The sequence below is a fragment of the Hemitrygon akajei genome, chromosome 6 (genome assembly GCF_048418815.1).
Source record: "Hemitrygon akajei chromosome 6, sHemAka1.3, whole genome shotgun sequence".
Lineage (NCBI taxonomy): Eukaryota > Metazoa > Chordata > Chondrichthyes > Myliobatiformes > Dasyatidae > Hemitrygon > Hemitrygon akajei.
In genome coordinates, this window is record NC_133129.1 from 22,681,484 (window position 1) to 22,707,182 (window position 25,699).

The following is a 25,699-nucleotide window of genomic DNA, read 5'->3' on the forward strand; positions in this document are numbered from 1 at the left end:
AAATAATAAACAAATTCCAATTCCAGTTCCAAAAAGCATCTATTCTAAAGATTAATTTGTCCTGTGTATTTCCACCATTTTCTGCAAACTCTTCAAAGTATCTTGATGCTAATGATTCTCCTTTAACTCCTTGTCAACATTTGATATTTTTGTTACAGAAAGGTAAAATGGACGAAGTGAACTCAATCTTTGCAAACCACCTGAGCTACAAGTCTGAAGTGTATATCGATGATCCCTGGATCGAATTCATTGACATTGACTTTGATGATGTGGATGAAAAGACCGAGGTGTTGGATACGGACCGACTCCTGGGGACTGCCCACCCCAAGACTGACAATTGCCTGAACGCCAAGGATGACGATTCTGGCCGTGACAGTTGTTATGAGCCAGATGTTTCTGAAGCAGAAGGTGCTGGCTGTAGGCCAAATGCCAACGAATTAACCAGCTTTCAGCTGAAAGCCAGTGATGAAAAAGAAGACATGAAGGACGCTACAGGAATTCCTGTGGGCACATCGGGTGTAGTTAATCAAAAGAGCCCACAGGCAAGCGATGAGGAATGTGACTGTAGCCAAGTGCAACAGGATATGACAGCCTCTACCAAAACTGAGTTCACTCATCCACCTGTTCATAGCCAGCTCAGCACCCAGAGCTCCTTTGGGAAAATGGACTTTTACGCACAGGTAAGCGACATCACGCCTGCAGGCGGTGTCCTCCTTTCCCCAGGGCAGCAGAACAAAGCAGAGGTAGTGCCAACCAAAGAAACCTCAGCTGTTCCAAAGGCAGATCAGAAAGGCATGCACCCAGACAGTGCCTACACCTCAGAAGGCGACATGAAGCAGTTCTGTGCCAGCAGTACGAGCAAAGAGAACCTATCAGGCACAGAGAAAAACCTGAATCAAAGCAACTACTTTACCACAGAGAGCCTCGCAAGTACCGCGGTCGGGTCTTGTAAAGAAACAGAAAGCACCAGGCAGCCAAAGTTACCTGTGCCAGACTATACCTCGATACACATGGTGGACTCTCAGCAGAGCCTATTGTTGAACCCAAATGTGCTGCCTAGCAAGAGCCAGCCTACCCCTGCTGGGTATCTGATGCCTGAACAACTTGGCAGTGTCATCCCCTAGTTAGTTCACTGCACTGTTACAAGAGTGGTCTGATAAACTCTGTATAATAACATGGAAGTATTAGCTCGCAAAAAAAATACACAACGGTACCACCATTAAGAAATATTATAACTGATAAATCAAGAATATGAATTATTTTTAAATGTCAGCTATATTTGTTAGTGAGAAAAGACTGTATTTTTATAAAGCCAAAACAGTTCCCATATAAAGAAGCTGGAAGAAAGTTCTCTGCCAATTGGACTGGGAATACTGTTTCTCAGTAAGCCATTTTTCTAATTCTTGGAAATACCTGCTGCAAATGGACTGTAAAAGTTCCAGAAGAATTTGGGGATCAAGGATAGGTGCAATCTTGCATCCCTCAAACATCAACCCCCTATAATCAGTGGAACTGAACTGGGAGGCAGGAGTACAGTGCAAATCCCCCTTTGCTTTGTGATGAATTCTCACTCTGAACTTGGTCGAGTCCCCAGCTCATCCCTGCGTTTGTGACAGTCCTCATTACACCTCCGCTCACTTTAGATGGACAATTGGCAGGAATACCTAACCTAAGCTTTACCTTAAAATGGATCTCAGGATCAAAGTCAATATTGCTAATAAAGGAACTAAAACATTAGTCCCCCTCCCGATAGAGGTCACTTAGCTTTTTAAAAGGAGAACTCTCCGAGCAAATACACTCTACAAAGTTTTCACTCTGCTTTGTCTCAAATGGCTGTGGAAGTAAGAGCCATGCTGAGGTGGGCTTCAGTTGTTACAGCAGTTCAATTCTGAAACATCTCAGTGTGGACTTATCTGTTAACTTAAAATCTCAGTCCTCCAGACAATCAAGGCCCAAAGCAATCTGTTGAAACTTCTTTTAGATGGAAACCATATACACAAGAGATTCTGCACATGCTGGAAATCCAGAGGAAACACACAGATGATGCTGGAGGAACTCAATTGCTCCCTTCCATAGATGGGGCAGTGCGGCACAGCACGGCACGGCACCATAGCAGTTAGCGCAACACTTTACAGATCAATGTTCAATTCCTGCTCCGCTGATGTACACCCTCCCTGTAACCAGCTGGATTTCTTCCAGCTGCTCCCATTTCCTCCTACATTCCAAAGACAAACGGTTAAAGGTATTGAGTTGTGAGCATGCTGCATTGTCGCCTGAAGCATGGCAACACTTGTGGGCTGCCCCAGCACATCCTCACTGATTTGATTTGATGCAAACGTCGTATTTCACTGTATTTTCTATGTACATGTGACAAATAAGGCTCCTCTTTAGATCTTTATCTTTAATCCCTCCATAGACGCTGCCTGACTTGCTGAGTTCCTCCAGCACTTTGTGTGTGTTGTTTTAAGTGAAAACCCTCTCTTACATCAGCCATGAACCTCTGTCACCATTCACAGAGAATAACAGGGCAGTTTATCTGGAGAGAATAAATCCTTCCAGCGTACCAATCCCCGAATAACCCTAGTCTAATCACAATGACTAATTAACCTATGAAATGGTATACTTTTAGACTGTGGGAGGAAACCAGATCACCCAGAGGAAACGCACATTTTCTACCTGGAGGACTTACAAACCCCTTTACTGAGGGTACCGGGATGGAACCCCAAACTCCCAACACCCCAAACCGTAATAGTGCCGCACTAACCATGACAGTGTCATGGTGTCCCATGGATAAACTCCTTCCACCTGAATCATGAATCATGTGATTCAGGTAAAGCAATCAGAAACAGGTCTTCAATTGACTTCTTGATATTAACTTAGCTAGTAAGAGTTCTGTCCATTAACCCCACGTTGAGTATGTTGGACTGTTTAAATAGTTGAACAAACTCCAGTACAAAGTTGTGGGCTGTGGGATTAGAGTTAATGATGGAACGCTGTGCAGTGGCTCTCTCACCCTGCGAGCTGAATGCATTACAATTAAAAAATCCAACTCTTTGCAAATAAGAAATTTGATCCTATTACTAAACTGTGAAAATAGTATTGCTCAGATATGCCTTTATAAATTCAGAATATACTTTCAACCAAATATTCCATAGCTTCATAGAATTACATAGCATGAAAACAGGCCCTATGGCCAGCTGATCCATACTGTCCAAGATCCCTACCAATACTAGTCCCATATCCCTAAACCTCTCCTGTCCAAGTGTCTTTTAAATGGGGCACCATGGTAGTGTAGCCTTTAGCCTAACACAAGTACAGTTCAGGCATCGGAGTTCAGAGTCCAATTCCAACTCCATCTTTAAGAAGTTTGTACGTCCTTCCCATAAGCACGTGGGTTTCCTCCAAGTTCTCCAGTTTCCTCATATAGTCTAAAGAAGTACTGGTTAGAAGGTTAATTGGTCACTGTAAATTGTCCTGTCATTAAGCTAGGGTTAAATCGGTGGGTTGCTGGGCGGTGTGGGCTCGTTGGACCGGAAGGGCCTGTTCCGTGCAGTGTCTCTAAATAAATAAAATAAAAATTGTAGTTATTGTAGCTGGCTTTACCATTTCCTCAGACAGCTGGTTCCATATACATACCACCCACTTAAACCTCAGATCCCATTTCATTCTCTCCTCTCACCATAGATCTAGCTTTAGATTCGCTGCCCTGGCAGAAGGACTGTGACTGTTACTCTGACTGTCTGTCCTGACTGTGCTCCTCATATTCTATAAAGTTACCCATCAGCCTCTTTTGCTCGAAGGGAATCAATCCTCCAAAGCAAGCCCTCCTGTACCAGTAGCATCCATATGAATATTTTCTTCACCTTCTCTACATCCTGAGGTGACCAGAACTGCACTTTATACTCCATGTGTGGTTTCTAGGGGCATAGGTTTAGGGTGAGGGGCAACACTTCACACAGAGGGTGGTGTCTAAATGAAACGAGGTGCCAGGTTGAGGCAGGTACATGGAGGGATATGGGCTGACCTCAAGAAATTGGGACTACGTAAGGCCACACTGTGGTTGGCTTTGACTGGGTGGGCCGAAGGGCCTGTATTCAATCTGTATTGCTCCATGACCCTTGCCTGTGGCTAAAGAGGATACAGAGCTGTTTGTCAACAGCAGATGGGGCTCATCAGCTGAGGTTAGCTCATTTAGGATAAGGAAAACACTGATCTCAAACCTCTGCTGCCTTGCATCTAGACCCACTCATGGGGAAGGCTTTGGAGTAAAGTCAGAAAAAAATCCAGAGTTGGATTTCTTAAGGCTGTCCTATATTGAGTTCAATGGTGACTGGCAACTTCTGCCAGCTGTATGGAGAGGAGAAGCGTGCTACGTGGGCAACAGCTTGCTCTCCATATCGTACTGCCCGAGCATGTGTTTCCACCCAGCTTGGACGCAACATCCATGGTCGACCCTGGTATCAAGAAGGCTCCAGTTGTTGGCCTAAAACATTAAGTCTGTTTCCTCTATGTAAATGCTGTTCAATCCTTGTCATACACAAGACTTTAAGCCATCAACAGTACAATTGTATATTTCTCCGATTTCCTTTAGTAGATTTAAGCATGTAGTAAGAGCTACAGTCACTGTGAGAACATTCCTCACCAATTTCCACCCCTAGCTCTTCCCCAAGGTGTGGTGCTGCTTCTGCTTTCTCAGTAAGATACACGAGGAAATATTCTGTCTGTAGGAGCTCCTGAGTTCCACTTGCCAACGAGTGTAGAGTTATCCTTCAAACTTCACAAAGCCATTCACCTACAGCCCACCCTGTCCCAGTAATGCTGTCATAGGCCCCATCCATCCAGTTGTATTACATGTTTGTTCCAGGATGCAGTCATTGATTCAACCTTCAACACCACCCCACAATCGGGAGCCACAAATTCCATGCAGACTGTCTTGTCCAGTGAGCTTGTCCCAACTGCCTGAGTTTGGCCTATAGCCCTCTAAACCTCTCCTACCCGTGTACTTACCGAGAAAGCTTTTAAAAGTTGCTAGTATTGTATGCCTCAAGAACTATTTCTGGCAGTTCATTCCAAATTCACACCACCTTTTGTGTGAAGAAGTGCCATGGTGTCCCCTTTAAATCTCTTGCCCCTTTAAACCTGTGCACCTCCCTGGGTAAAAATGCTGTGTGCTTTCACACTGTCTCTGCTCCTTACCACTTTATGTGCCTCTGTCAGGTCACACTTCAATCTCCTATGTTCTGGGAAATAAAGTCCTGGTGTACAAAATATACTTCGAGTCATAGAAACAGGCGCTTTGGCCCCTCTAATCCGTGCCAAACCATTAATCTGCCTAGTGCCATCAACCTACATCTGGACTTTAGCCCTCCATACCCCTCCAATCTACAGTATGTCCCTGTCCAAACTTCTCAAATGTTGAAATCAAACCCACAGCCACCACTTCTGCTGGCAGCTTGTTCTACACTCTCACCATCCTCAGTGAAGAAGTTGTTCCCCTTAAATATTTCATCCTTAACCCATGACATCTAATTCCATTCTCACCTGGCCTCAGTAGAAAATGTGTGAAGAGGCCATTGGATCCATCTAGTCGGCTTGTTCTCCCCAACCCTGTCACAGGCCTATTAGCAATTGCATTGCACTAGCTTCCTTAATCCCATTTATAAACTGGTTATATGTTAGTCAGTACTTGATTAACTTTCCAGCTGTTTCAGACAAGTGCGTTGAGTTGCTGACTGAATAGCTGAAGGGCAGATAAGCTCTTGAAATCTCTGGCTGACACCAGGCCTCACTCAGGGACTGTAATGGTGCCTTGCTATTGTTCTATATTTTATTAATTTAAAAAAAAACAAGTGATGCTGTAGCATCATTACCTCCCTGGATAAAATGTGAATCCAACGAAGTTTAAACCAAATCAGTAAATGGGCTTTTTATTGTCACGTGTGCCGAGGTACAGTGAAAAATGAGTCTTTTCAATTCATTACGACGATGTAGTGACGGAGTACAAGGTAAAACAAGCGCAGAGTGCAGATAGTGTCTCGGAAAGGACAGCTCTGGCAGACCATAATGAGGTAGGATAGTTCAAAAGTTTGTCTTATCATATTAGGGGACTGTTCAATAGTGGGTGTACATTTCTAGAACAGAACACTACAGCGCAGAAACAGGCCCTTTGGCACATCTACTACATTCTGAACTATTAATCTGCCCTGTCCCATTAACCTACACCCAGACCATAGCCCAATATACCCCTCCCATGCATGTACCCCTCAAAATTTCACTGAAATGTTGAAATGGATCCAGCATCCATCACTTGCACAGGCAGCTCATTCCACACTCTCACCACCCTTGGAGTGAAGATATTCCCCTTTCACCCTTAGCCTATGACTTCTAGTGGAAAAAGCCTGCTTGCATTTACCCCTCATAATTTTGTATACCTCTAGCAAATCTCCCCTCATTCTCCTATGCTCCCTATCAACTCAGGTCAAGTCCCGGCAACATCCTTGTAAATTTTCCCCGTATTCTTTCAATCTTATTTACATATTTCCTGTAGGTAAGTGATGAAAACTACACACAATACCCCAGATTAGATCTCACCAATGTCTTACAACTTCAACGTAACATCCCACCTTCTGTGCTCAATAATTTGATTTATGAAGGCTAATATGTCAAAAGCTTTCTTTACGACCCTATCTACATGTGCACCACTTTCAAGGAATTCTATGAGACATACTCCTGTAAACCACCTTACTCTGCAGACAGGGGAGGGTAAATCTGGGGGAGGAGATTCAAACAGCCTCTGCATTATCCTTGTTCTGCATTCACTTCACCTTAACTTGTCTCCATTAACTTGCTTCCCATTCTCAGTGCAATATTGTCATCCTAAGGGTCACAACCAAGCTAAAGGCTCGATGTAGCCACCGCAAGGTTGGACGATTGTTGCTGGAAACTGAACAAATATAAAAGTCAATTATAAAATAATGGTTCTTTTAAAAATTGCTTCAGTAAAGAACGATGTTCCTCCAACATAGTTTACAGTGGGACTGGTGTTGGTGGTCCCTTTAGTCCAGCACACCAATGACACCACGGTAAGTGTGGCAGTAAGCACTATGCTATACAGCTCGGTGTCAAAGTTCGGAGTTCAATTCTGGCAACGCCTGTAAAGAAGTTTGTATGTCCTTCCTGTGCGCACGTGGGTTCCTTCCCACAGTCCAAAGACCTATGAGTTAGTAGGTTAATTGGTCAATGTAAGCTGTCCTGTGACAAGGCTAATGTTAAATAGGTGGTTCGCGTGGTAGGCAAGGGCCTATTCTGCTCTGTATCTCTGAATAAATAGATCAAAAGCTGTTCTTTCTGTAAGGAAATGCCACCTATCTGAGCACTGCTGTTTTGACTTCAGGCTCTCTATAAAGATCTTACAGGAGTTATCCCATTCGAGGAACCAGCTTGATCTGTAAGATGGTATATTTGCTTTTCTATCTATGGATAAACTGAGATTTGCACCTGATCTTGTAACCTCCTTAAATCATATGCTGCCATTTCTCAGTTTTTCTGAAAGACTTGTAATTTCAGAAGCAGCAATCCGTATCATAGAATGATCACAGCTTATCTCCTCCAGAGCAATCACCAGTTCCACACCACCCCTACCTCGTCCCGTCTTTTCTCCATAGCTTAGAAAATTTCCCTCCACTTTATATTTGTCCAGTGCCCTCAAAGATCTCAGTGGAACCTGTCTCCCCCACATTTGGAGGCAATACATTCCAGATTCCAAACACATGCTGTGAAAAATCATCTCTCCTCATATCACATTTGATTCTCACCTCTTCGACAATGATTCCTGTGACCACTACTCAACCTCTCCAACAGTTCACCCCTTACCACTTCATATATTTTCGCAGATCTCTCTTCATCCCGCTCTCAAAACAGAGTCAGCTCCTCCAAACTATCCTTGTGTCTCATCTCCTAATCTTTTCTGGACTCTCTCCAATGCCTTCTCACCCTCTCTACAATGAGATAACCAGACTCAAGTTCAACTTTAATCGTCATTCAACCATGCACATGAATACAGGAAAATGAAGCAGTGTTCCTCTGGGACTAAGGTGCCAACAGTCAGACACAGCACGCATATTGTACATATAATTATGATAGCAGAAAAACATACAGTTACAAACAAAGATAATAATAATAGACTGAAGGCAATATTCCAGAAGAACTTGGAGCAGTGCTTTTTAAAGACTGAACATACCTTCCTTGCATTTTTAGTCTATGCCAAAGTTATAGTTGCCTTATTAACCCCGTTCATAAACTGCCCTGACCCTTCAGTGATGTGTATTCATTTTTCCAGACACACTAGTCCTGCAAACCCTTTTAGAACAACAGTTTCTATATTGACCTCTTCTTCCTACCAAGGTGGATCATTTCACACTTCCCCATGCTGCCCAGTCCACCAGCCTGTCTATCTTGCTGTAGTTTGGCATCACCCTCTTTGCAATTGCTAGGTATTCCTCACCACTTCTTGGCATTTTTTTAAGAAAAAAAATTATTTAGAGATACAGCACGGAACAGGCCCTTCCGGCCCAATGAGCCACATCGTTCAGCAACCCACCAATTTCATCCTAGCCTAATCTCAGGACCATTTACAGTGACCAATTATCTTACTAACTGATAGGCCTTTGGACTGTGGGAGGAAGCTGGAGCACCCGGAGGAAACCCATGCATTCAATAGTTCAATTTTATATCAGACAATGTATACAATATACAACTTGAAATTCTTACTCTACACAGACATCCATGAAACTGAAAAAGAATGAATGACAGAAAATGTTAGAACCAAAAAGTTTCATGGGAAAACTTCATACAAACGGCGTTGGAATTGAACTCCAAACTCCAATGCCTCAGCCTGTAATAGTGTTGCTCTAACCATGGTATGGAGCCAATGTTGGCACTTTGTTGGAAATGGTTTGGGTGGCCACAGGGTCAAATCATACACAGGGGTCTGCAGCCATCAGTGTGACCCTGTACTGTTTACTGCTTAAGTAAGCAAGATGCTCAAGCTGTTTCATGTCAATGACGGGAGCAGCAGGCAGCAAGTTTCTTTCTCCCTCAGTTCAGATAAAAACAACACCATTAATTGAATTTGTATGATTACTCAGTTGACATGTGGATGAGTGAAAAATGGAGGGTTACGTGGGAGGGAAGAGTCAGATTGATCTTAGAGTGGGTTAAAGGGGCCGAAAAGCCTGTATTGTGCTGTACTGTTCTATAAGACCAGAACATATAGGAGCAGAAATAGGCCATCTGGCCCATTGAGTCTGCTTCGCTATTCAGTCACGAGCTGATCCAATTCTTCTAGTCATCCCCACTCCCCTGCCTTCACCCCATACCCTTTGATGCCCGGGCTAATCAAAAACCTATCTATCCCTGCCTTAAATGCACCCAATGACATGATTCCACAGCCATTCATGGCAACATATTCCACAGATTTACCACCCTCTGACTAAAGTAATTTCTCCACGCCTCTGTTCTAAATGGGTCCTTCAATCCTGAAGTCGTGCCCTCTTGTCCTAGACTCCCCTTAATGGGAAATAACTTTGCCATATCTAATCTGTTCAGGCCTTTTAACAATCAGAATATTTTTATGAGATCCCCCCTCATTGTCCTGAACTCCAGGGAATACAGCCCAAGAGCTGCCAGACATTCCTCATACAGTAACCCTTTCATTCCTGGAATCATTCTCGTGAATCTTCTCCAAACACTCTCCATATATTCTGCGTCTCCAGTTTGGGACCACAGGAGAAGAGTCATAGAAGTTTCTTTAATGTGGGTTGATTTAACACGAACTGGATATATACATACAACATAGAAATCTACAGCACAGTACAGGCACTTTGGCCTACAATGTTGTGCCGACCTAGTAACCTACTCCAAGATCAATCTAACCCTTCCCTCCAATTTCCCTTCATCCACGTGCCTATCTAAGGGTCTCTTAAATGTCTACCACCACCCCAGCAGTGTATTCCATGCACCCACCACTCTACGTAAAGACATCCCCCCGATTCTTTTCTCCAGTCACCTTAATATTATGCTCCTTTGTATTAACCATCTTTTGCCCTGAGAAAAAAGGTCTATGGCTGCCCACTTATCATCTTGTACACCTCTATCAAGTGGCCTTTTGTCCTCCTTTGCTCCAAATAGAAAAGCCCTAATTGCTCAGCCTATCCCCATCAGGCATACTCTCCAATCCAGACAATCTCCCTCTACGCCTTCTCTAAAACTTCCACACCTTTCCTATAATCAGGTGACCTGACCATCTTCTGGTCTTTCTGAGGGCTCCAAAATTTGACAGAAAATATAAAACCCACATTGCATTTTATTCTGTTGCTGTGGGGCCACAAAAGTCATTGTGGGGTGGGAACAAGTTTCTGAAGTAGGGTAGGGTAACATTGCTACACATCCCACCACAGCACATGAGAAATTCAGATTCACTGTGTGGAGTGATGTCTTGTGTTCCCACAGGTAACTGTGAAACACTTGGATTCTGGTTGAATCCCATGTGACTCCACTTAATTACTTATGGCCATCACCCCTGCTGGGGCTTGGGCCACGCACAGCAACTCCCCACAGTCCTCTGTCCTGGGCAGTCTTTCAAGTTCCCCCATGTGTATCCCATCTAGACAAAGACCCTTCCTCTCCCAGGGATCAGGACTTTGGAGCTCCTGTTGATGTTTCTGTAGCTCTGGGTTTTTACAGGATGGGGTTGCTAGCCCCATGACCAACCGTCCTCCCTTTGCAACTGAGCTTGGGAACGCCTGTGATGGAATTCATGTGACTCCAGATGCACCAATATTGTTGATTCCTAACTCTTTCCTCGATACAGCTGGTTTGGTATGAACAATCCCATGAAATAATCTTCATTTGAGAGGTTTATCTGAGTGAGGACAGGTGTGTATAATAATGCAGAACATCTCTGGTCAGCCCACTCCCCGTTTTACTCTCTCCCCACCTCCCCCCCCCCCCCCCCCCCACACACACACAACACACACTCACATTTCTGAGCAGAACAGAAGCTGGGTGTCTTGAGTTCTCTCTGAGTATTCAAATCCTCACACCCAAGAACACACAGTTATTCATTCTTAAAATCAAATGGCTAAAGAATTCTCAAGGGTCCGGGCTTGGTACACTGAGTTAGTGGGAGGAGGTTTTATTCTGAAGACATATTGCCATGAAATGTAAAACATTGTACGCAAATGAGCAAACATACGGATAACCGAGTGCAAGGGGCAATCTCTGCTGTTGTGGAGTATACACTGCTCTACTGGAAATGACAATAAAAGAGCTTGAATCTTGTCTGCATAGGACAGGGTGTATTGTGGCTGCTACTCCAGTTGGGTTCTGTTTAGTACATGAACCAAATTATTAGTAAGCAATCGATTTCTACATTATGTGTGGGTACCATAACCCTCCAACTTTGACAGTGTTTTTCAGGTTATAAATAAGGTTAAACAAATATTTTATATGAAGTTTGCTGCTATGAACGTGTGACCCTAACAGTAACAGACAAAGCCACTCTTCACCCCGCTGATTAAACTGCTCATGGCTGACTGCATTCATACAGCCAGCTCAATCAGATTTTACGCAGCAGTATTATGTATTAACTATACTAAAGGTACACACTAAGGCAGCATGATATTAACTGGTGCAGCAGCAAGCTCTTTCAAGAATTTAAAACATTTCACATTAATTATTTTCAAAAAACAAAGATGTATTTAAATGAATGCATTCTCAGTGTTATACTTTGTGAAGATGGATAAGTTTTCCCTGTTAACGACAACACATTGTCTCCATATTCCCACCGTCCCAGGGTGATTACTAGGGTGGCAGGCTGAACTAACCTCACTTCATAACTTCCATTAGCATTGTTCTTCCCATAAACCCAAAGCAAGAACGAATAAATTTACAAGGATGCTGCCAGGACTTGAGGGCATGAGTTATAGGGAAGGGTTGAATAGGTTAGTACTTTATTCCCTGGAGTGTAGGAGAATGAGGGGAGATTTGACAGAGGTATACAAAATTATGAGGGGTATTGATAGAGTAAATGCAAGTTGGCTTCCTCCACTGAGACTAAAACTAGAGGTCATAGCTTAAGGGTGAAAGGTGAAATATTTAAGGGGAAAATGAGGGGGAGCTTCTTCACTCAGGGTGGTGAGAGTGTGGAATGAGCTGCTAGCAGAAGTGATAGATGTGGGTTTGATTACAACACAAGAGAAGTTTGGATAAATCATGGATGGTAAGGCTATGGTCTGGGTGCAGGCTGATAGGACAAGGTAGGCAGGTTAATAGTACGGTCTAGTTTCAGTGCTGTAATGCTCTTTGACTCAAGCTCAGCAGACTAAGACAATTAAGCATACAGTACATTACAGGAACAAAATATGAAATACTGCACCACATCCCTAATGCAAGAACTGAACCCTAAACACGGACTTTCCTTCCACTATGAGTGTCTCTGAATTCTGCCGCCACTGTTAAGTCCAGCAACAGTTAAACTTGCATTGGATTGTAGTTAACAAAATGCAGATACAAAGTCAAAGTGGCCAACCACATCCCTCTGTTGTCTAGTAACAGAAAGTGCTCGTTTCTCCAGCAGTGAAGAGTATATACTGCGAATGTTCACTTCGTCTTAAAAGCACTTTATGAAATTACACTTTTGAAATCTTTGCTGTCATTTGTAGATAAAATGATTAAAAATAGAAATATATTCCTCAGTTACAGTGAGTATATTCATGCAACATGAATTAAGTCAGGATCATATTTTGGTTTAATGTTTTCTATAGCAAACTATTCCTTGTGGGCCCAGTCTAAGGCCCTGCAGAATGTAAGCATCAGTCTGGATCTGATAGGGCTACACAAGGGCATTAACCAACTTGTCCACAACTCGTTCACTCTGGAGAAAATATTCAGACCTACAGTGAATAGCACTGTAGTCAGACTAGTCCCCTGGCTTAAATCCAGTACACGTGAAGCTCCTAGGGTTGGAGATTTAACACAGCACAAACACTTTGTGCTCGGCGGAGTGATGACAAATAATTTTGGAACCATGATTGGAAGTGATTAACATTGTACTAGCTGATCACCAGAACTAACAACCTTCACCTTTATAAAGAAAATGAGTTTGGATGCTTGACGATTATAGCTTGGAGCATAGAACAGTAAAGGCCCTTCAGCCCACCATATTGTGCTGTCCCCATAACCTGCTCCAAGATCATTTTAACCCTTTCCCCAAAACATCTTCAAGCCATGCCCTATATCAAACAATTCCTTGAGATTTGATTACAGCTGATAGGAATTTAACTGATGTTTTAAAATTAGTAAAACACATTGAGACAGTTAAGGGGATGGGTTATGAGTAAGTACGGAAGATCTCTAAGCCTCACACAATAACATCAGCCTCCCTGGGGTTGTGTTCCTGTGATCCTGCCGTCTGGATTCTGGTTAACTTGGTGCTGCAACAACAACACAAACCATTTTAGAAATAGAACGGACTTGCCTCATCGACAGTGTTCTTTCAATGTGAAAAGTCTGAGACAGGCGTCAAAGAACCACTGTCCCTTCTCAACTATCCAAAGCTGTGAGAGATGGTACTGCCTCACAAGGTGTCCCCCCACCTTTTGTCATTGCCTACCCCGTAAACTGCCTTTCCCCATGCACCTTGTCCATTGACCACCTCCATCTTCCTCTGTGCTAGTGAAATATTTAAAGCCTTTGCAGAAGGCAACATCTGATTTTTGGAAGTTGGAGGTGGAATTAACCCTGGCTGAACAGTCAGTGCATCACCTGCTCAGAAGGAATAACTTAGAAGATTATTTTTTTCTCTGCCCTAGATTTGTATTTTAAGTATTAAATTTTGAAAGGTGCAAAAGTACAGAAATCAACATTTGTGAGGTACATTTTGGGTTATATATTATTTTTAATCCAGAAAAACTGCATGTACTATTTTTGAGAAGTGCTTTGCCTTTTGTCTATGTATAGCTTCAGGTTTTGTAAACTGATTGCATTGCTCTGATTTATTGATTAAAAACTAAAACTCACCTCAAAAAACAATGACTGGGCCATTTGTAATCCAACTCTGACGGGAGGTGTCACTGAGAAAGAAATGCTTGAATCCATTATTAAACATGTGTACATAGTAGGAGGACATTTACCGTAGAAAATAGATAAACATGAGAGATTCTGCAGATGCTGGAAATCCAGAGCAATAGACAAAATTGCACAGCAAGTCAGGCAGCATCTATTGAAGGGGAGTGGAATAAACAGTCAATGTTTTGGAGTGAGACCCTTCATCAGGACTGGAAAGGAAGCCAGAATAAGTTAGGGGAGTGGAAAGAAGACAAGCTAGAAGGTGAGAGGGGAAGTCGGGTGGGTGGGGGAGGGAGGATGAAATAAGAAGCTGGGAATTGATAGGTGAGGAGGAAGGAATCTGACAGGAGAGGAGAGTGAATCATGGGAGAAAGGGAAGGAGCAGGGGCACCAGAGGGAGGTGATAGGCAGGTGAGAAGACGAGGAAATGCAAGAGAGGAGATAGAGTGGGAAATGGAAGAAAGGGTAGGGAGTAAGAGAAATTGATGTTCATGTCATCCGGTTGAGGCTAGCCAGATGATATATGAGGTGTTGCTCCTTCAAGCTGAGAGTGGCCTCATCATGGCTGAACAGGAGGTCATCGACCACAAATGTCAGAATGGGAATCCGAATCAAAATGGTTTGCCACGGGGAAGCTCTGCCGTTTGTGGATGGATTGGAGGTGCTCAACAAAGCGACATCAGGTCTCTCCAATGTAACAGGAGGCTGCATCAGGGGTACCGGATACAGTAACCAGCCAACAGATTCACAGGTGAAGTGTTGCCTCACCTGAAAGGACGGTTCCAGACTTTGAATGGAGGTGAATGGGCAGGTGTGGCACTTCTTCCACTTGCAAGGATAAGTACTGGTTAAATACCTGAGCAGATTGAGCATTGTTTTATGAATGAGAAATCAGGTCTGTCAAAGTTCTTTAGAAATAAAACCCTAAGAGATAGGAGCAGAAGTAGGCTCCGCAATTCAATCACGGGCTGATCCAATTCTTAGGTTAGTCAGGCAGGATTTTCCTTTCAGGAAACCATGCTGGTTTTGGCCTGTCTTGTCATGTGCTTCCAGGTACTCCGTAATCTCATCCCTAACTATCGATTCCAACAACTTCTCAACCACTGATGTCAGACTAACAGGTCTATAGTTTCCTTTCTGCTGCCTTCCATCCTTTTTAAATAGCGGAGTAACATTTGCAATTTTCCAGTCATCCGGTACAATGTCAGAATCTATCGATTCTTGAAAGATCATTGTTAATGCCTCCGCAATCTCTCCAGCTACTTCCTTCAGAACCCAAGGATGCACTCCATCAGGTCCAGAAGACTTATCCACCCTCAGACCATTAAGCATCCTGAGCACCTTCTCAGTCGTAACTTTCACTGCACATACTTCACATCCCTGGCACTCTTGAACGTCCAGTATATTGCAGATGTCTTGCACTGTGAAGACTGACGCAAAACACACATTCAGTTCCTCTGCCATCTCTGCATCTCTCATTACAATATCTCCAGCATCATTTTCTATTGGTCCAATATCTACCCTCGACTCTTTTAACATTCATATACTTAAAAAAACTTTTAGTATCTTCATTGATATTAGTCAAAAGCTTCCTTTCATAATTCATCTTTTCCTTCCTAATGACCTCCTTAGTTTCCTTCTGCAAGTTTTTAAAAGCTTCCTAATCCTCCATCTTCCCACTAGCTTTGGCTTCCTTGTATGCCCTCTCTTTTGCTTTTACTTTGGCTCTGACTTCACTTATCAGCCACGGAAGTGACCTTCTTCCATTCGAAAATTTCTTTTTATTTGGGATATATCTGTCTTGCACTTCCCTCATTTTTCACAGAAACTCCAGCCATTTCTGCTCTGCTGTCCTTCCTGCTAGTGTCCCTTTCCAGTCAACTTTGGCCAGTTAATGCTATTGTAATTTCGTTTATTCCCCTGAAATACTGACACATTGGAATTTAGTTGCTCCTTCTCAGATTTCATAGTGAACTCAAACATATTCTGATCACTGTTACCAAAGGGTTCCTCAACCTTAAACTCTTGTCACCTCCAGATCATTGCACAACACCCTATCCAGCACAGCCAATCCCCTAGTGGGCTCGATAACAAGCTGTTCCAAAAAGCCATCCCTTAGGTATTCTACAAATTCTCTCTTTTGAGGCCTGGTCTTCCCAATTCACTTTCATGTTAAAACCCCCAATGATTATCATAACATTGCCCTTCTGACACACCTTTTCTACCTCCTGCTGTAATTTGTAATCCACATGCCAGCTGCTGTTTGGAGACCTGAATGCAACTGACATTAGGGTCCCTTTACCCTTGCCATTTCTTAACTCAACCCATAGAGACTCTACACTTTCTGATCCTATGTCATCCCTTTCTAACGATTTAATATTATTTCTTATAAACAGGGCCACACCACCCCCTCTGCCTACTAACCTATCTTTCTGATACACTGTATACCATTGGATGTTCAGCTCCCAATGGCAGCCATCCTTTAGCCAAGTTTCAGAGATGGCCACAACATCATACTTGCCAATCTGTAGCTGAATTTCAAGATCGTCCATTTTATTTCTTATGCTACGTGCATTCAAATATAACACTCTCAGTCCAGTATTTATTGCTTTCTGTTGTAAATCATCCAACTGGCGGTGATTATGCCTCATCTCCTGCCTGTCCTTCCTATCATCTCTGTTGCACGATATCTTTGATCTGTTTCTGTTTTCCCTTTCCTCAGCCCTATCACTCTGGTTCCCACCCCCTGTCTAATTAGTTTAAACCCTCCCTAACAGCTCTAGTAAACCTGCCTGCTAGGATATCGGACCCCTTTGGGTTCAGGTGTAACCCGCCCTTTTCGTACCGGTCATACCTCCCCCAGAAGCCCCAAAGTTCCGGGAACCTGGAGCCCTGCCCCCTACACCAGTCTCTCAGCCACACATTAATATGCCTGATCATGCTGTTCTTGCACAGGCAGCAATCCTGAGATTAGTACCCCTGGAGGTCCTGGTTTTCAGCTTCTTACCCAACTCCCTGAATTCTCTCTTCAGGACCTCCTCCTTTTTCCTACCTATGTCATTGGTACCAATGTATACCAAGACTTCAGAATACTATGCACCTGATCCGAGACATCCTGTACCCTGGCACCTGGGAGACAACACACCATGCGTGTATCCCTATCAGGCTGACAGAACCTCCTGTCTGTTCCCCTCACTATGGAATCCCCTATGTCTACCACATTCTTCATCTCTCTCTCTCTCCTGCACCGCGGAACCAGGCTCAATGCTAGAGACCCAATCACTGTGGTCATCCTCTGTCAGGTCACCCCCCACAACAGCATCCAAAATGCGATAATGATTACTGAGGGGGATGGCCACAGGGGTGCTCTCTACTATCTGAGCTCTTCCCTCCCTTCCCTGACAGTCACCCTCTTGTCTAACTCCTGCAGCCTCGGGGTGACTAACTCCCTGTAGCTCCTATCTATCTCCTGCTCACTTTCCCTAATAAGCTGCAGGTTGTCAAGCCGCAGCTCCGGATCCCTCCCTACCATGGTCTCCCAGAAGCTGCATCTCGGTACACCCGGCACAGATGTGACCATCTGGGAGACAGGAAGATTCCCAGGATTCCCATATCTGACTGCCAGAGCAAAGTACTGACCCTTCAGAGATGCTCCACAATCCCCCCCCCCCACCAAACCCCCACCCAGCTCCTCAAAAATTGCAAGGAAAAACGAAGTCCACGTACCCCGCCGAAGCCCAAATGAGCCAAAGCCCTACCGCTCTGTCTTAGACCACTCCACTAGGCAGTGTCTTCCTTTTATGCCTGAACCTTCCCAGCTCTCCAACTCATGATTGGTGCGCCGCTTATGGCCGAGTTCCCATGAAGCTTTCCCCTCTTAAACTTTGCTCCCGGACCTGTGTGCCACCTCCTCTCTCACAGCTCTCCCACTCACGACTGGTGCACCGGTAATGGCTAAATATGTTAAGTGTGGAACCCAACAATATGGTGTATTAGATTTTCAGAAGACATTTCAACAGGCGCAGCATAACGTTAGTGGCACGAGAAATAAATGAACATTAACAGCCAGCAGAGAGGTGTCATTATAAGGTGAGCAAATTTCACAAATAAATTTGGAATTAAATTTTCAGAAATAAATTAGGATATGCACATGGATGATAGAGAAATGGAGCCCTATGTGAGAGGGAAGGGTTAGATTGATCTGAGAGTGGGTGAAAAGGTGAGCTGAAGGGCCTGTACTGTAGTGTTCAACGTTCGATGCTCCAAGAAGTATTCAGCATCTTACGGCTGCTGCAAAAATGTTGCTCAGTGCCAAGATTTCAGACGCAGGTTTATTATCACTGACAGATGTCAAGGAATTTGTTATTTTGTGACAGCAATACATTGCAAGCCATAAAAAAGTTACTGCAAGTAACAAGGATGTCACATTAGCGTAGTGATTAACATGATGTTTTACAGTACCAGTGACCCGGGTTCAATTCCTGCCACTGTCTGTATGTAAGGTGTTTGTCCACCCATGTTTCCTCCCACAGCCCAAAGACATACCAGTTGGAAGGTTAATGTAAATAGCCCCATGATTAGAATAGGGTTCAATCGGTGGATTGCTGGGCTGCAGCTTAAAACGTCAGAAGGGCTTATCCCAGGCTGTATCCCAATAAATAAATAAACGTGGGGTTTTAAAATATAAATAAATAAATAGTGCACAATGAGAGTAAAATGGTGAGGTAGTGTTCATGGACCATTCAGAAATCTGATGGCAGCAGAGTAGAAGCTGCTCCTGAAACATTGAGTGTGTCTTCAGGCTCCTGTGCCTCCTTGCTGAGGTGAGGGCACACCCCGGGTGGTGGGGTTCTGGAGGTACTCAGGCAGCTTCGATGGAGCTTCACATTCAGGAAGGAGTTCCTACCTGATGGTCCCTCGGCCCATTCTGGAGGGATATCACAGAAGGAAGAGGCAGCTCGATAAGGAGTGCACATGAGAGTCTGTGATTAAGATCAAGATGTCAGGCTCGGTGGGAAGCCTGCGGCCCTCCCTGGTAGAATGCATGGGTCTGTGAGGTGTTCTGCAGAATTATGCAGGTGGTTCACTCTGCAGCCACCATCCCGAAGTAATGGAGAGAATACAGGTTGTAGGAGATAAAGACTAGCTTATTTGTGATAACCCCATCGAAACATGAAGTGAGATGTGCCATTTGCTTCAATGCCCAGCGCAGTTCAAATAGTGCTGGTGAGTCAACCTGTAAGTGTTGCCATACTTGCTCTGCCAACAAAATACACCAGGTAATATAGTGGCTAGCCTAATGGTTTACAGCACCAGTGATTGGGGTTCAATTCCTGCCGCCGACTGTAAGGAGCCTGTACATTTAGCTTTATTTATTTACTGAGATACAGCACAGAACTGGTCCTTCAAATCACGCTGCTCAGCAACCCCTGATTTAATCCTAGTCTAATCAGAGGACAATTTACATTGACCAATTAACCTACTAACTGGTATGTCTTTGGACTGTGGGAGGAAACCGGAGCACCCAGTGAAGAACGTACAAGCTCTGTACTCCCCATGACTGCGTGAGGTTCCTCCACATGTCAAAGACGTATGGGTTAGGGTTAGTGAGCTATTGGCACATGAAGTTGGTGGTGCAAAGTGTGCCAACACTTGCAAGCCAACAAATCCTCAGACCATGTTGGTCATTGATGCAAATGATGCATTTCACTGTATGCTTTAATGCTTCAATATCCATGTGTCAAATAAAACTGATCTTTAAGCTTTTCCCTTTCTGATGCACACATTCTGACTCTCTCCTATCCCCACATTCTTTGGTACTGCAACATTGTTGTCTCATTCAACAGAACAAACCATACATTGTTTTTAAGTCTTCCCTACAGTATGGATAACCTTCCAATTCCCAATATTATGCTCCATCTGCCAGCTTCTTGCCTGCAGATAGTTTTCTGCCAACTCTTTGTATATGCCTCTTGCTAACCCACCTCTCTTGGTATCTGCAGTGAGTCTGGCTACAGTGCACTCAGTCAGCGTAGGCTGTAGATAATTGTGTCCAGCACTGGTCCCCATGGCACCCACTAGTTCTTGACTGCCAGTCTAATGGTTGTTATGTTCTTGTGATTTCAAAACATTAAACTAATTCAAAAGACACAGGTGTCCAAAATGTGAGTCTTAGTCCTTTCTTTAAAGCGAGGCATGCAGGTATCACATGGTAGTGTGATGACGCATGCAATTCATGTGTTTATACATATAACCTCTAATGAATTATTTAAACAAACAAGAATGCTTAATCAATGTATGGATATATTCAAATATTACTGAAACATTAAATACACAACACTCCTCCCTGCTTAGCTATAAACGCCAACTCAATGGAGAATGTATCTCAACTATAGACACAGTATACTATACAGCCACTGTATACAGACATCCATAGCTTACTAAATTTTAAATTGTCCCTTTTGGGCCCAAAGATTTAAGCAAATGGGAAAATTCTTACTTTTGAGCGATAGCATCTCTCCTGGGGGGGTCACTCTGCTTGGCAGGTGAAACCTACGGCTGTGATACAACCTCAGGGTCTGGGGCCTCTCCGTGGTGGTTGTAGGAGTTGACTCTGAGACTGCATGAAGTGTCAGCTTCCTTCTGCTCACCTCAACTGATCCATGTGTCGCCTCGAGATGATATCAGATCTCCACTGTGTAGGAGAGTGGTCCAGTTCTGTCCTTAATCTTTCCAAGTACCCATAAGACATTAAATCAAAGGAGCAGAATTAGGCCATTCAGCCCATTGAGTCCACTCTGCCATTCCATCACGGCTGATCCCAAATCCCACTCAATGCCATACACCTGCCTTCTCGTCATATCATTCGATGCCCTGACTGATCAGAAAACAATCAACTTCCGCCTTAAATATACCCATGGACTTGGCCTCCACTGCATTCCACAGATTCATTACTCTCTGGCTAAAAAAAATAATTCCTCCTTCCGTCTGTTCTGAAGGGTCACTCCTTGATTTTAATGTTATGACCTCTAGTTCTGGATACCCCCACCACAGGAAACATCCATATCTGCCCTAACTAGTCCTTTCAACATTCAGTAGGTTTCATTGAGATCTCCAGCATTCTTCTAACTTTCAGTGAGTACAGGCCCAAAAATGCCAATCGCTCCTCATATGTTAACCCCTTCATTCCAAGAATCATTCTCATGAACCTCCTTTGGACTCTCCAATGACAGAACATCCTTTCTGAGATGTGGCACTCAAAACTTGACAATACTTGAAGTGCAACCTGACCCATGTCTTATAAAGGCTCAGCATTATCTCCTGGCTTTTATATTCTATTCACCTTGAAATAAATGCCAACACTGCATTTGCCTTCTTTACCACAGACTCAACCTGTGAATTAACCTTCTGGGGTCTTGCACAAGGACTCCTAAGTCCCTCTGTGCCTTTGATGTTTGAACCTTCTATCCATTTAGATAATAGTCCCCACAGGGTTGTCATGATGGGAGATTTTAATTTCCCCAATATTGATTGGCACCTCCCTAGAGCAAGGAGTTTACATGGGGTGGAGTTTGTTAGGTGTGTTCAAGTGTGTTCAGGAAGGTTTCCTGACACAACATGCAGATAAGCCTACAAGAGGAGAGGCTGTACCTGATCTGGTATTGGGAAATGAACCTGGCCAGGTGTTAGGTCTCTCACTGGGAGAGTATTTTGGACATGGTATACAAAGGCTGTTGTAAATCTAGTCAAGAAGAGAAAAAGAGCTTACAAAAGGTTCAAAAAACTTGGTAATGATAGAGATCTAGAAGATTATAAGGCTTAAGAAAGAAATTAGGAGAGTCAGAAGTCAAGTCACTTTTATTGTCATTTCGACCATAACTGCTGGTACAGTGCATAGTAAAAATGAGACAACGTTTTTCAGGACCATGGTGTTATATGACACAGTACAAAAACTAGACTGAGCTACGTAATAAAAAAAAAGAGAAAGCTACACTAGACTACAGACTTACACAGGACTGCATAAAGTGCACAAAAACAGTGCAGGCATTACAATAAATAATAAACAGGACAATAGGGCAAGGTGTCAGTCCAGGCTTCAGGTATTGAGGAGTCTGATAACTTGGGAGAAGAAACTGTTATATAGTCTGGTCGTGAGAGCCCAAATGCTTCGGAGCCTTTTCCCAGACAGCAGGAGGGAGAAGAGATTGTATGAGGGGTGCATGGGGTCCTTCATAATGCTGTTTCCTTTGTGGATACAGCGTGTAGTGTAAATGTCCGTAATGGCGGGAAGAGAGACCCCAATGATTTTCTCAGCTGACCGTCACTATCCGCTGCAGGGTCTTGCGATCCAAGATGGTGCAATTTCCAAACCAGGCAGTGATGCAGCTGCTCAGGATGCTCTCAATACAACCCCTGTAGAATGTGGTGAGGATGGGGGGTGGGAGATGGACTTTCCTCAGCCTTCGCAGAAAGTAGAGACGCTGCTGGGCTTTCTTTGCTATGGAGCTGGTGTTGAGGTACCAGGTGAGATTCTCCGTCAGGTGAACACCAAGAAACTTGGTGCTCTTTACGATCTCTACCGAGGAGCCGTCGATGTTCAGCGGGGAGTGGGGAGTAGGCCTTGGCGGGCAGGATTAAGGAAAACCCCAAGGCAAGAGGATAAGGCAGAGGTAAATTTAGTCAAGGAGAAAAAAGAGAGATTACGAAAGTTTCAAAAAAAAAAACTAGGTAACGATAGAGATCTAGAAGATTATAAGGCTAGCAGGAAGGAGTTTAAGAATCAAATTAGGAGAGCCAAAAAGGGCCATGGAGCCCCCATGTGCCACCTAGGCACTAAGGGTTGAGAGAGGGGAGGGGGAGAGGGAGGGGAGAGAGGGAGGGGGGAGAGGGAGACCATGAGAAGGCCTTGGCGGGCAGGATTAAGGAAAATCCCAAAGCATTCTACAAGTAGGTGAAGAGCAAGAGGATAAGATGTGAGAGAATAGGACCAATCAAATGTGACAGTGGAAAAGTGTGTGTGGAACTTCAGGAGATAGCAGAGGTACTTAATGAGTACTTTGCTTCAGTATTCGCTATGGAAAAGGAACTTGGCAATTGAAGGGATGACTTAGAGTGGATTGAAAACCTGGAGCATGTAGATATTAAGAAAGGGGATGTGCTGGAAAGCATCAAGTTGGATGTCAACAAGATGTACCCCAGGCTATTGTGGGAGGCGAGGGAGAAGATTGCTCAGCCTCTGGCAATGATCTTTACTTCATCAATGGGGACAGGAGAGGTTCCAGAGGATTGGAGGGTTGCAGATGTTGTTCCCTTATTCAAGAAAGGGAGTAGAGATAGTCCAGGAAATTATAGACCAGTGAGTCTTACTTCAGTGGTTGGTAAGTTGATGGAGAAGATCCTGAGAGGCAGGATTATGAACATTTGGAGAGGTATAATATGATTAGGAATAGTCAGCATGGCTTTGTCAAGGGCAGGTCATGCCTTACGAGTCTGATTGAATTTTCTGAGGATGTGACTAAACACACTGATGAAGGGAGAGCAGTAGATGTAGTGTACATGGATTTCAGCAAGGCATTTGATAAGGTACCCCATGCGAAGGCTTATTGAGAAAATTAGGAGGCATGGGATCCAAGGGGATGTTGCTTTGTGGATCCAGAACTGGCTTGCCCACAGAAGGCAAAGTGTGGTTGTAGTCGGTCATATTCTGCATGGATGTCAGTCACCAGTGGTGTGCCTCAGGGATCTGTTCTGGGACCCTTACTCTTCGTGATTTTTATAAATGACCTGGATGAGGAAGTGGAGGGATGGGTGAATAAGTTTGCTGATGACACAAAGGTTGGAGGTGTTGTGGATAGTGTGGAGGGCTGTCAGAGGTTACAGCGAGACATTGATAGGATGCAAAACTGGGCTGAGAAGTGGCAGGTGGAATTCAACCCAGATAAGTGTGAGGTGGTTCATTTTGGTAGGTCAAATATGATGGCAGAAAATAGTCTCTTGGCAGAGTGTGGAGGATCAGAGGGATCTTGGGGTCAATAGAACACTCAAAGCTGCCACTGTAGCGGTGTGCTACATGCAGCGCTGAAATAACGACGTAGTCGGTGAGCTGCAGTTGCAAAGACGTTTATTCAAACTTCGCGGCCTCGCTTTAAAGCCTTCCTGTTCCCGCCCTCCCAGGGCAGGAATGCTGTAGGGGGCGCGTATTCACAGTCCCATCCCGTGCGCGGGCTTTTCCCCTTGCTGGTGACGGAGGCTTGGCGCCCTCTTTGGGACCGGCCTCAATGCCAGCGCACGCTGCTTTGTGGGCCAGTTCGAGTGCACTGGGAAGTGGGTTGCCACATGACCCCCCCCCCCCCAGAACCGCCGATACACCCCCCAATGTCCTCAGTCTGGGTCGGACTCTGTTTGGGAGGTCTGCCTCTGCGCCACGGTGCCTGAATCTCGACCGGCTGCGCCAAGTCCACGTGGGCCGGTTTGAGTCGGTCCACTGTGAAAACCTCCTCTTTCCCCCCAATGTCCAGCACGAATGTGGACCCATTGTTTCTGATCACCATAAATGGCCCCTCGTAGGGCTGCTGTAGCGGTGCCCGATGCCCGCCCCGTTGTACAAAAATTAACTTACAGTTTTGCAGGTCTTTGGGTATGCAGGTCGGGTTCTGCCCATGCTGTGAAGTGGGTATGGGGGCCAGGTTACCGAGCCTCTCGCGTAGTCTGCCCAGGACTGCTGCGGGTTCTTCCTCTTGCTCCCTTGGGGCTGGTATGAACTCTCCTGGGATGACCAGGGGTGCGCTGTGCACCAACCCGGCCGACGAGGTGTGCAGATCCTCTTTGGGTGCCGTGCGGATTCCGAGCAGGACCCAGGGAAGCTCGTCCACCCAGTTAGACCCTTTGAGGTGGGCCATGAGAGCCGTCTTCAGGTGACAGTGGAAACGCTCCACTAGTCCGTTCGACTGTGGGTGGTAGGCAGTTGTGTGATGCAGCTGTGTCCCCAAAAGGCTGGCCATAGCTGACCACAGGCTGGAGGTGAACTGGGCGCCTCTGTCAGAGGTAATGTGGGCCGGTACACTAAAGCAAGATACCCAGGTTGCAATCAGTGCTCAGGCGCAGGATTCGAAGGTGGTGTCGGTGAGCGGGACCGCCTCTGGCCATCTTGTGAACCGGTCCACGATAGTCAGGAGGTGCCGCACTCCTCGCGACACTGGCAGGGGGCCCACGATATCCACATGAATGTGGTCGAAACGCCGGTGGGTGGGGTGGAACTGCTGCGGCAGGGCTTTGGTGTGCCGCTGCACCTTGGCCGTCTGGCAGTGTATGCACGTTTTGGCCCATTCACTGACCTGCTTGCGGAGTCCGTGCCAAACGAACCTGTTGGCTACCAACGGGACGGTTGACCTGATGGAGGGGTGCGCTAAGTTGTGAATGGAGTTGAAAATGTGCCGCCGCCAGGCTGCCGGGACGATGGAGCGGGGTTGGCCGGTGGTGATGTCAGAGTAGGGTCCTCTCACCTGGGCCTACGGGAAGGTCCTGGATCTGCAAACTGGAGAATGCAGTCCTGTAACTAGGGATCTCCTCCCGA

General features: G+C 44.8%; 1 protein-coding gene across 1 annotated transcript in view; it reads left to right on the plus strand.

Moving 5' to 3' along the window:
- Positions 1-14,091, plus strand: part of ghra (growth hormone receptor a) — a 169,470-nt gene extending 155,379 nt beyond the window's left edge. Inside the window, exon 13 of the mRNA XM_073047989.1 lies at positions 159-14,091. Within this exon, the coding sequence (XP_072904090.1) occupies positions 159-1,124 (966 nt within the window). The 3' untranslated portion in view covers positions 1,125-14,091. The remainder of the gene's footprint in view (positions 1-158) is intronic.
- The last annotated feature ends 11,608 nt before the right edge of the window (positions 14,092-25,699 follow it).